This window comes from Protopterus annectens, chromosome 14.part0 (assembly GCF_019279795.1).
Source record: "Protopterus annectens isolate FY-2018-M chromosome 14.part0, PAN1.0, whole genome shotgun sequence".
NCBI classification, from domain to species: domain Eukaryota; kingdom Metazoa; phylum Chordata; order Ceratodontiformes; family Protopteridae; genus Protopterus; species Protopterus annectens.
The window spans coordinates 404,710,211-404,723,170 of record NC_056748.1 but is presented as its reverse complement, the minus strand read 5'-3'; the positions used below and the strand labels follow the sequence as shown (position 1 = coordinate 404,723,170).

The following is a 12,960-nucleotide window of genomic DNA, read 5'->3' as shown; positions in this document are numbered from 1 at the left end:
TGAACACTTAACCAGACTCTGCTCCCAGGCTGAGTTTGATAAATGTCCATGGAGATCAGTGCTCTACCCCAGAAAACAAATACAGATAAGATGAAATGTCACTGTCTGCTTCTTGTTAATACCTGGCATCTTCGAGAAATTAAAATGTCAATGTTCGCTGAAATGTATACATTTAGAACTTCAAAATTAGAAATAGCAAAAATATAGAACTAGGAAAGACTGACTGCGACTTCTGGTCTCCCCTGAAAATAAACCAAGCATACTGGGACTAAGCCGTTCAACAAAAGTAAGTAATTAAATTACTTAGTGGCTAGGCTTCACAGAAATTAATCTTATAATTTTGTTTTTGCTGTGGCTTTGTTTAATATAAAAACCAAGCCACACACAGATGCCATGGACTGTTTACTTATAAAACAGCATAGTAAGTGCTTTTGTCATTCAGGACAGGAAGAGGAAAAAGTACACTACTTCACAATATAGTACAGTATAGTCATTCTTAGCATTTGCATACAATGTCACAGTTTCAGCTTTATATAATGTATATCACAGGAACAGAGTGCAACCTCTTCAAATTCCTACCTTCCATACCAGCCGTACTATCAACTGGATAAATATTAGTATTTGCTCGTCTAAATCTTTGTTTGCTAGATGCCAAGCTGTTCCATCCCCCTCCACCTACCTCCCGCAAATGTATGCTGAACTCTGCATGTGTGTTATCTTCATTTCTATTTTATAAGAGTGTAGGCTGTATCAAAATGTCAATTTTTATATTGATTTGCTAGAAGCAAATACATTTCTAATTTACCATGTTTATCTTGCATAGTCTTCTATTTTTTAAAGCTTTTCAAACGCAGATATAGATGACTAAACAGACATGACAATATACAAGGTTACATATTGTACAGGCGTGGTCTTACTAAAAGACAATGTATTTTTTTTCCAGTATTCATGTAATGCATTTTAAGTATACTGAAAATAAAGCCTCTGGGTTGCCAAAGTATTCTGAAGTACAAGGTAGGGAATACAAGCAGAAAAACCAAGAGCATACCATCCACCCAGTACACAATTTATTAAAATAACAATTAGCAGCAATAATAAAATATAAAGTTTTCAAATCAGGCTCTTTTTCAATGCTTCATAACAAAAGCTGTACTCTAAATGTTTTAAATGCATACAGATCAATTAAGAATTAATTAGCTAGCCTATTAGAATTGTAATGTCCGCTGATCAAATACAATCAAAATTAAAAGGGCCATTCCTTATCAAAAGCACATTTCTATGCTGACATATAACAAATAGACAAATACATAAAAATATTCATGTGTATGTGTGTACACATATATGCACATATACATACATACATGCATTCACAGTCCGAATACCAATAAATACGCAGTTAAATATATTAAAATTCAAAAGATACTTCTTAACTCAGAATTATAAACATTCATGTCTAGCTTTCAATACTGGTTTAATACTATGTTGACTACTGAGACCTGGTAATACATCTGCTCTGAAATAATTGATCCATTTATATTCTAGCATTTTGGTCTTTGTAACTAAATTGCTCCCTCATAGGTCAGGATATACTTTCTGAAGAACCCTAAATTTAAATTTATGTTCCTTCCCTTTAGTCAGAATATGCTTAAACAAAGCATTGATCTCAACTCTTCTTCGTATATCTGAAAGATGTAAACTAATGCATTATTTTAATTTCTGATTAGTCTTTCCAATATAGAAATGGTCACATAATATACAATTGGCAAGATATATAACATTATCAGTAAAACATGTGGCGTAAGTATTGAATTCAAATTAATTTCCGGTAATTGGATGTATAAAAATAAGTCCTGTATTAATTTCTGTACAAAACACACAGTTATAACAGGGTATGGTACCTTTCCTTTTCAATTTGCAAATAGTTCATTTATTCTTCTGTAAGTCTCTATAGCACAAATACCTTTTTACATTTCTCTCTCTTTTATATGTAAACCTAGGTATCTCACCTACAATACTTTTAATATCAGCATTGGACTGCATTATTTTCCATTTCTTGCTAATAATACGATTAATCATAGTTGTATGCCTGTTATATTTTGCAAGATATGTCAACTGACTAGAACAGTGGGTACTATCTTCACTGTTCCCTACTAATAGGGTTTTCCTCATCTTCACAATCATCCATTACCATTTTATTCATAGTTTTAAAATTAAAGGATATGATATGCAATTGAGACTAATAAAAAAATTATAATGGATGATCATGAAGGTTCAAGAAAACCCTGTTTGTATGCTACTAATAGAAGGGTTAGTGAAGATAGTATCCACTGTTCTAAGTTGAGAATTATTACAAAATATAACATGCATACGACTATGATTAAACATATTGTTAGTAGGAAATGGATGATATTGCAGTCCAACACTGATATTAAAAGTATTATAGGTGAGATACCTAGGTTTACATATAAAAGACAGAGACACTTAAAACAGTGTTTGTGCTATAAAGACTTACAGAAGAATAAACTTGCTACTTGCAAATTAAAAAAGAAAGGTACCATACCCTGTTATAACTGTGTGTTTTGTAAAGAAATTAATACAGAACTTATTTTATATATTCAGTTACCAGAAATAAGTTCACATTCAGTAGTTCATAGGTTCATAGGTTGGTACTAGGCTATCGGCTCTAAGGCCTATGCAAGCCTAGCCATAACAATTCCCTGGAAATTTTTTCTCACGATATTTTCTTCTCTGGGCCCCTGTCTACAGGACGACTGACATGATCCCCGGGGTGAATTTTGTATCTCCCATCCAATCATCAAGGTTCCTTTTGAAGAGGGCCAGTGAGGTGCTCTGCTTGACATGTATGGGCAGTCTGTTACAGAGTATGGGGAGTCTCTGGGTCAGGAACCTATCCCTCCAGCATGTTTTGTTCATTGTGATGATAAGGTTTAGATCCCTGGAGCGTGTGGCTCTGAGGGATTGGGATTTCTTTAAGTGGAGCATGTCCAACAGCTCAGGGTATGACATGGCCTTGTATGCCGCATGTTTTGCCAATTGTATTTTATGTGACCATTTCTACATTGGAAAGACTAATCAGAAATTGAAAGAACATATTAGTTCACATCTTTCTGTTATACAAAGAGGAGTTGAGACCAATGCTTTGTTTAGACATATTCAAACTGAAATGGATGAACATAAATTTAAATTTAGGGTTCTTCAGAACGTATATTATGACCAACGAGGGAGGAATTTAATTACAAAGACCAAAATGTTGAATATAAATGGATCAATTATTTCAAAGTCGGATGTATCACCAGGTCTCAATAGTCAACATAGTATTAAACCAGTATTGAAAGGTAGACATGAGTGTGTGTAGTTATGAGTTAAGAAATATCTTTTGAATGTTAATATATTTAACTGCTAATTTATTGGTGTTTGGGCTGTCTGTGTGTTTATATATAGGACTGTTGAATGAAAGTTCAACAGTCCGAATCCACTATCACTGAACACACTTTTATGAAAGCGCTTTCACTGAAAAAGCGCTTTTGCTAAAGTCTGTTAAAAAAACAAAAAACAAACATGAAATCTGCTTTTATACAGGGGGGGGCAAGCCCCCCTGCACCCCCCTCCTTGAATATTCTCACTCCGAGATCGCACTGCAGTGGGGAAAAGGGAATTGTCCCTTATCCACACTGTAGTACGACCGGCACAACAGGCATACTTACATGAAAATGCTGCTTCAGTGAAAAGCATTTTCGTGAAAGTATGCCCGCCCATTCGCGATTTGGTAAAAATATATATATATATAGATATATATATATATATATATATATATATATATATGGATCTAGGACTATTGAATGAAAGTTCAGTAGTCCGAACGCAGTTTAACGAAAGCGCTTTCACCGAAAAAGCACTTTTGCTAAAGTCCATTCAAAAAATAAAAACAATAAATCTTCTTTTATGCAGGGAGGCAAGCCCCTCTGCACCCCCACACCCCCCTACTTTTATATTCTCACTCCGAGGTCACACTACAGTGGGGAAAAGGGAATTCTCCCTTAACCACACCATAATGCTTCTGGCGCAACCAGCATACATAACCGAAAGTGCTGCTTCATTGAACAGCACTTTCGGTTATGTATGTTCAGTGATTTCTGCTTTGGCAGAAAGTGCCGTCGGGGATCTGTACGGATTCCTTATACACACACACACACACACACACACATACATATATGTGTGTATGTATATATATATATATATATATATATATATATATATATACACACACACACACGTATAGATATATAGATATAAATACACATATAGATATAGATATATATGTATTTATATGCATTTGTCTATTTGTATGTTAGTATAGAAATGTATTTTTGATAAGGAATGGTCCTATTAATTTTGATTGGATTTGATCAGCTGACTTTAAAATTCTAAAAGGCTAATTAATTCTTAATTGATTTGTATGTATTTAAAATATTTGGAGTGCAGCGTTTGTTATGAAATATTGAAAAAGAGACTGACTTGAAAGCTTTACATGTTATCATTGCTGCTATTTGTTATTTTAATAAATCGTTTACTGTGTGGACTGTGTGTTCCGTTTTTTTCTGCATGTATTTTCAATACATAGATCCAAATTTTGTTTTAAATACTGCATTTATTCAATTCAAAAAGCATGTTGCTTAAAGGAAGGTACATGTTTGCTATCATATCATATATCACATTTAAATCATTAAACTGAGTCTTAGATTTTCATGTGTGTGTGGTTAGAAATTATCATATTGAAGAATACTGACACCCTTGGTTTTAATTCTCAAATCTTCTATGAAAGGGATGATTATCCGTGCATGTTACCTAAAGCAGCAAGTTGCAAATGAGTTTTTCTTTGTAGCTCCACATGTAACACCTTGCAGTAATTATGTACTTCCTGAGAATTCTGAACAAGTTATTTCATGAAACAAAAAAGTCTACAGTGTCTTAACCTGAAAAGCTAAATAAAGCATTGTATACTGAAACTTCTTGTTGTGTTTAAGCAAACATTAAGCAAAATAAAAAGTGAAGATTAAAAGTCTATATGAAGGAGGTATCTCGTATAACTTTTGTTTGTATTTGCAGAACATGTGGATTGAACGCACTACTTATGTTATAGCATATAAGCTGCCAGGTATCTTGAGATGGTTTGAAGTAATATCCTCTTCCACAGTAAGTATCTTTTTAATGCATTTTGTTATAGTGTAGTTCTTAATCAAGCATTTTTCTAGCTTTTTCCACACTGGATGCAGACCAATTACTTAGATGGGGATGACAGTTTGATCAATAGCAGCATGTATGAGGTCTGCTATAAACTGACAAGGCACTGGAAATGTTTCCGGAGAGGAAGTATTACTTATTGACTTGGTTCAGCCAGTCAGAATAATCTGTTTTGTCTACAGTAAGGCGCAGTTGTAGATTTGCTGCAGTATATGTTTAATATAAAGTTGATGTTTTGCATTATTGAACCATTTTTAAACAGAAAGGGAGAAGTGTTACAAATGCATTCTAACATGCACAGAAAAATGGTGCATGTTAAAATGAAAACACTACAGTAAAGCAGCTCCTGCAGTACTTTAAAAAAATAATAAAATACAAATCAGGACACAGGCCATATTTCAAAATGTTTTCTGTATGCAGTGCTTGATTTTTCAGATAGCTGTGGAAATTTCTATGCACTCTCAATTGTTCATTTGACATTGGCTGTTATTTATTTTGTCACTGAGGATTATCATTCTTTTTACATCATCCTCTTTTGTGTAAATTCACAGTATGGATAGTACATGTAAATGTATTTCACATTATACATTATACAGACTTTTGTCCTAAACTGTTTCACAAATAAAATGACACGTGGCGCTACCATTTTCAAACAAGGCATTGTTTACATTAAGAAGCCATAGTCTAGACATGTGACTAATTCCTTCCTGCAAATGAATTATAATACGAAAAAAGCTAGCCATGTTCCCTAGTTTATAGTATGTAAAACCTCACATGCATAAGGGAACTTTGGATATGATCTCAGGTATACTCACTTGTGCATGTTGCTGAATTTTTCCTCCTGCATTTTATGTGTGCATCTCAGTCCTGTATACCCTGATGCATTTGCAGTTATGTATCTCAGGGATTTCTGTTTGCAGCAGCATCTCCAGCTACATTTTGAAGCTGTAAGAGCACATTTCTTTATATAACGTATACAGTTATCCTCCTGTACTCTCTTAGTTTCTTCAGTAAGAGATCAAGGAATCACTCATACTTGGTGTGGTGCAGTGTACAGGGGGTCTGTATTAGATTGCTGAAGTCATTCGTCAGCACACACATTCATTGACCCGTATTCAGAAAAAAATCACTTCTGTTATTCACTGAATACTCCTAGGGAAGGAAATACATGCCCTGCAGCACAAGGAAGCCAAATATAGCTTAATCTATCCCAGTTAAGTGGGGGGATTCGTCCCCACACACCCCTAACATATATATATCAACTCCGAGATCACACTACAGTGGAGAAAAGAGTAAAGTTGTGCTGTGGAGTGAGTATTTCCATGCCCTGGGAGTATTCAACAAATTGCAGAAGTGATTTTCACTGAATACGGGTCAATGAATGCGTATTCGCTGAAGAGTGACTTCGATGAACTAATATAGACCCATATACAGTTATGATTTTTTGCAAACAAATTGCTGGGGTCAGTGATCTTTTTCTTGAACAATAATAAATGTTTGAATTGAGTATCTACAGATTTTAACAGTATTTGAAAAGGAACATTGCTGTCACTTTTAAAAAAGGAATCTAAAACGTAATGTTATTAGTTTTCTTATACGTATATGTGTGTGTATAGTGACTATGAAATCTGAGGTATATTTGATCTCTGACATCTTTTGATGTTGAGTCCCAGGTATGTAAATTTGAACACTTGCTTCATATACAGGAACAGTCTTAGTATTACATGTCTTGTAGCACTGTTGACATACTGTGGTAAAGCCATCACAGTGCCCATGTGACCTGAGTTTGACTAGCAGCACACAAATCTGCAGGACGTGGCATTGCAGAGGATGGAGTGATGTGGCTGGTCCTTCTCAATTTGGCAGGGAAAGTGCATCCTTGGGTTGCACATTTCTGTGAGTGGATCCACCTGGCACAGTCTAGAAACTCTACTGGAATACTGGCTTCACTGGGGGTAGAGCTGCCCCGAAGTGCTATGTCACTTTCTTCTATGAGTGAAGTCGTTGCCAATGCTATCGCACACCACACACTGAGCATGTTAGTCTGCAATGGGTAAAGAAGTGACAAGAAAACATTTCTGAGTCTAAGGCACTTTTCTGTTATTGTTCTGTTAAATCAGTAGTCATCTTCTCTGAAGCATAGTTGTGGGCTCAGCCTAATGCAGTGATGTTAGCATGCTTCTTTTGTGTGTATGTGTTTCTGTATGGTGGGTGAGCTGGTCCAAGGTTCTTTTTCAGCTACTATATATGTATGTATCTATCTGTGTGTACACACACACACACATATATATATATATATATATATATATATATATATATATATATATATATATATATATTTCTAATCTTTGCAAGTTAGAAATGTGAAACATAATAATGATCCCAGTAATATATTCCAACATGTTGGTTCTACACAGTACACTGCCTCTAGCAAGTTGGGGTGACCTTCTGTGTAGATATCTGAGGTCTGAATGTCAGGAAAATTAAAGAAAACCAAGAACCAGTGGTGTAAAGAACAAGGCATAATCAACCAATGAATAATTGTGTTAAGCCCTGAGACCATAGTACAAGAAATACTTCATCCAACACCAACTTTCCCTTAAAAATGTATTAATGAGTTGTCCAGTAAGCACACTCCAGCTAATAAATCAGTCCATGCTTATAAGTGTATTGAACTCCAGTTTCATGCTTTTGATTTATATGTAAGATATAGGACTACAAACTGTTCTCTTCAGAAATGCAAGCAGATGCTGCACCCAGTGAAAAAAATATTACCAGTGCAAGAGATCTCAAGATAAAATGACTTTTGTAACTTTGTGTGACGGAACAAACTCTGCCTAGAATAATAATTTTTGTCATGGCTTAACTGCAAAGTGGTTTGCTACTGTTTCATGGTCACTGTATATTATAGTTGATCAGTGGTAGGGTGTATGTTATGCATATTTAAGCACTCTTTTAGCCATGAATGTGGGATACTGTCAAATGTTTTTTTTTGTAGTCTGTACGTGCCATACCACACTTAGATTCTTCCCCTTTTTACAGTTCTCCATTATGACTTTATTTAACAACAAATGAGCCTTTGTTCCATATGACTTTCTTTTGTTACCCTTTTGTTGCATTGTCACAATTCACTTTTCTTCTAAATGGTTATAAATTCTGTTGGCATCAATCCCCGTCTGTAGTTTATATGTCATTGGAAGATAGGTTATTGTTTTATAGTTTTTAGAATAGCTTGCAGGTTTGCTCTTAAGTAGGAGTATTATTTTTTCTGTTTTTAACCAGGTTGGTGTCTGTTCAGGATGTGCATATAAATAGTTCTTACACATGACTAAATGTTCATGCAAAGATGTTAATACTTTTAGCTAGAAGTTAGGTACTGGATCTGGGCCTGGGGTTTTGCAGTTAGAAGCTTTTCCTAACTTTATTGCAATTTATCTGGCTATTACTTAATCCCATTTCATATCCTGTACATTTGAACTTCTTATTCTTTCTTTTACTTTTTTATCTATTCAGCATCTTTGTTAGATATTTCTCCAAAATGTATCTGTTTCTTCTTTTTTTGGTGGTGTTTCAATTCCTGTTGCCTTGTTTCCCAGTTTGCAGGACCTTTTAGTTCATTAGCTTATTTTGTACTTTTCCTTTATGTTTATCTATATATCTTCTATTTTTTCTGCCTGTGCAAATCTTTTTTTAGCTTATTATTTGTGATAGTGCACAATAGATCCTGATCTGTTCTGTTGCTTTTATCACGTCTATCTTTCTGAGTATTTTTGTTAATCTGTTCCATCTTCTGTATTCTTGATACAGTAACACTTCTTGTCTTAATTGCTTTATAGTTTTCTCTATTCAGTACTTCCATGATGGCATTTGATTTCTCCCTTTCCTTTCCCTTACTACCCTGTGTTTTTGTGGTAAGATGTTATCTGTTATTAATTTAGCTGTACAGTAATATGTCCTGTTTACTTCTGTTATATCGCATGAATTTCTGTGAACAGTCTTGATTACTGTGTTCATTTGTTTTATTAAACATCTAACTTTTTGGGTTTTAGTCACTTTCTGTAGTCTGTTTCTTTCATTGATCTTAATATGTCTTCCCATCTCTATTAAATCAAGCAACTCTGCTCTTAGATCATTTTATTCTAAACTGAGGACACATTATTTCTTAATTTCTTGTGGGCATTCTACAGAATGTCCTAGAGCATTTCCTGTGCCACATTCTCTTCAGTTTCACCTTGTGTTATCTGTTGCTCTTTCATATGGGAACTCACCGGCCTATCACTCCACAACATTGACTCTGTCAGAGTTGCCATAGTTTCCTGTTTCTTCCATTACTGTGCAACTCCAACTGAACTTTTGTACTGGTTGCCTGTGGAAGGCTCCAAAGTATCTTCATATGGCAAATGCTCAAATGTTTCCTGCTCCACTGGTTTCTCCTTGATTTGGGGATCCATTGCTCTATCCTGCTGTAGTGTTATCAGAGTTTGATTTTCTATACTAAATCCTCCACTTCGCAGGTAAACCATAACCTCAGTTTCCATTTCTTTAACTTATCCTGTCCTAATCCTCTTTTCTACTTTTACTCTTTGTTTTCTGCACTAAATCCTTCACTTTGCAGGTAAATCATAACCTCAGTTTCCATTTCTTTAACTTCTCCATTTCTAATCCTCTTTTCTACTTTTACTCGTTTTCTTATTTTTTTATATTATAAAATTTTCCATATCCGGATTCCTTTGCCTGTATTTCTCTTCAAATATCTTCGGTGCTTCCCTTTTTGTATTGATTAGTTTTGCTTTCTCCTTTGCACCATTCTAAATCTCTTTCTTTCCCATGTCCATATTTCTTCTTCAGGTGTGTCCTGCTCCTCCTGTTTCTCCTTACTTGGGGGATTTCTTGCTCCATCATGCTATGATATAACCTGTGTTAGACTTTCTACACTAATTCCTTCACTTTTCAGGTACTCCATAACTTCAGCTTCTATTTATTAGCTTCTACTTTACTTATTTTCTGTTGTACATTCCCTCTTTGTGATATTTTTGTATTGTGAAATTTTCCATATCTGGATGCCTTTGCCTGTATTTCTCTTCAGATATATTTCAGGCTGCTTTTTTGTACTGTTTAATTTGGCTTTCTCTTTGCATAAATATTGCACTATATCAGATCTCTCTGTCTTACCCATGTCCATATTTCTTTTTTATACAATTCAAAAATCTGTGGATTTTCTTTTTATATTTTCACACTTCCTCAACCACTTCTTTTCCAAATGGCCCATGGTTTCCTGGTCTATATAATATTTTTCCTAAATCCGTTGCATTAATGAACAAAAATTTGCATTTGAAGTTTTTGACAGTTTTTCTTGTGCAAGTATTTTTCTTTCTTCTAATTCTCTGAGTTTTTTGTATATCTTCTGTCTGAAAATTCTGGGCTACTTGCACAATAGTAACAATACATAATTTCTTTCTTATCCTCAGTAGTCCACTGTATCATCTTTGTAGCTCTTTCTTGGCTATCAGGTTTTGTGGACTACTACTTCTTTCTACAACAGGGGGGCCATCCTCCCCTTGAGCCTAGCCATGTCCTAAGGATTCTACTCGTCATTTTTTCCATTCCTGGCATCAGTGCACCTACCAGGGTTGAGCACTTTTTTATCTTGGGTGTTGTGCACCCAGCTTTTTTATTTTTAAACTACTACTGTCAGTGATATATGCTATATAAAATACAGCCTATATATCAGTGTCGTCCTGGTGATATTTTGTGAAAAACAGGGTTCACCTCGTGAAGGTACTCCCCAAAACTTGTAGAATTAATTCAATTCCAGCAATACTACTCTCCTTTTCTTGCTGAATTATCATCTCTCCAGTTTGACTCCTCATTCACTTTCTGGCATTACAGATAAGCTAGTGAAGCTAAATGTAAACTCCTATGATAACCACTGGATAGTAAACTGGCTAGCAGACAGAACCCAGTCTTTTATTGTGGGAGGAACATGCTCTTTGTAAAGAGTAGGCACCAGTGATGTCCCACAGAGATCAGTACTAGGGCCTCTTCTCCTTGGTATTTACTTCTCTGATCTCAAGTTTGACATCAAAGGCTTGTGTCTGACCAAATTTTCAGATGACTGCAAACTTGGAGTTGTCATCAATGCTCCATCTGACTTCCATATTCTTCAGGAGGGACTAACACATCAGTAAGTGGTGCCTGAACTATGAGTTAAATTAAGTGCCATGAAATGGAGCACTGTGTCCTTTGGTAGGTGATTGGATGTCCTGATGTTCATAGGTTCATATGTTCATACGAGGCTATCTGCCTAGGGCATTTCTAAGCCTAGCCAGAGTGTGTTTGGCTTTCACCACCCATTTTAAATTAATTTTGCTATGCCCTTTTTCGAGGTTAGTATACTGTACCTCTGTCTAACAGTGACACAGAAGTAATACCTGGGGTAAACCTACGATCTCCCATCCACTCATCAAGATTCCTCTTGAAGAGTGTCAATGAGGGACTCTGCCTAACCTGGACTGGGATTTTATTCCAGAGTGAAGGGAGCCTCTGGGTTATGAATCTGTCCCTCCAGCATGTCCTATTTATTTCAGTGCTGAGGTTCAAGTCTCTCGAGCACGTAGCTCGATGGGATTTGGATTTTCTGAGGTGCTGCACGTCCATTAATTCCGGGTTGGACATGGCTTTATACGTCAGGCACAGATCGCCTCTGAGCAGGTGGTATGCCACTGAGTAGAGCTGGAGTTTCTTTAACCGGGCAGCATATGGCATCTGTTTGAGCCCTTTGATCCTCTTGGTGAGGTACTTTTGGGGTCTTTCCAGTTGCTGCAGGTGTCTGGTAAGGTACATCCCAAAAGGGGTATTGTACTCAATTATGGGCCTGATGAGGGATGAGTAAAGAGGCACGATGACCTCCCCTGATCTAGATGTGAATCCCTTCATGATTAGGTGGGCTATATAAAATGTTTTTTTAACCACTTTGGCCACGTGGTTGTCAAATGAGAGATTGCTATCAACTTGGGTCCCCAGGTCCCTAATTACTTCTGTACTTAATGGATTTCCACCTATGTGGTAATTTGTGGGCACTTTGTTTTTGCCAAAGGGGATGACTGTACACTTTCTGGCGTTTAGCTTGAGGCCATGGCTCTGGCACCAGTTGTCTGTTTCTATGAGGCCCTTTTGGAGGATGCTTGTGTCGGCTGGAGTGTTGATTATGGCGCCCAGTTTGCAGTCATCTGCAAACTTGGTCAGCCACAGTACTTCCGTGTTGGCTTGTACCTCCAAGAAATATATACCGAACAAGAGAGGTCCCAGGACTGAGCCTTGTGGGATGCCACTTGTGACTGGTTTGGAGTCTGACATGGCTCCAGCAATTCTAACCATGTGGGTTCTGTCCTTGAGCCAGTTTGCAACCCATCTAGTGACATGAGGGTTTATATTTAAGCTGGTGAGCTTATCTATAATGCCCAAGTGGGGTATTGTATCGAAGGCTTTTGCGAGGTCCAGGTAGGCTGTGTGGACCACCTTCCCCTCGTCGATGGCCTTGGTGACTGTTTCAAAGAAATCAGCCAGGTTTAAGAGGCAGGATCTGCCCTTAACAAAGCTGAACTGGGTAGGATCCAGTGTCTGTAGGTCCCCAATATAAAGATATTTATGAGGTCCATGATGATCCTTTCCATAGCTTTGCAGACCAAGCTAGTCAGG

At 36.4% G+C, this 12,960-nt stretch overlaps 1 protein-coding gene across 1 annotated transcript in view; it reads left to right on the top strand.

Annotated features, from left to right (window-relative positions):
* The window catches only part of DOCK1 (dedicator of cytokinesis 1), a gene marked incomplete in the record, with an annotated part of 4,741,214 nt that overhangs the window by 4,140,537 nt on the left and 587,717 nt on the right, over positions 1-12,960 (top strand). Inside the window, 1 exon segment of the mRNA XM_044056178.1 lies at positions 5,128-5,214. Coding sequence (XP_043912113.1) covers positions 5,128-5,214 — 87 coding nt within the window.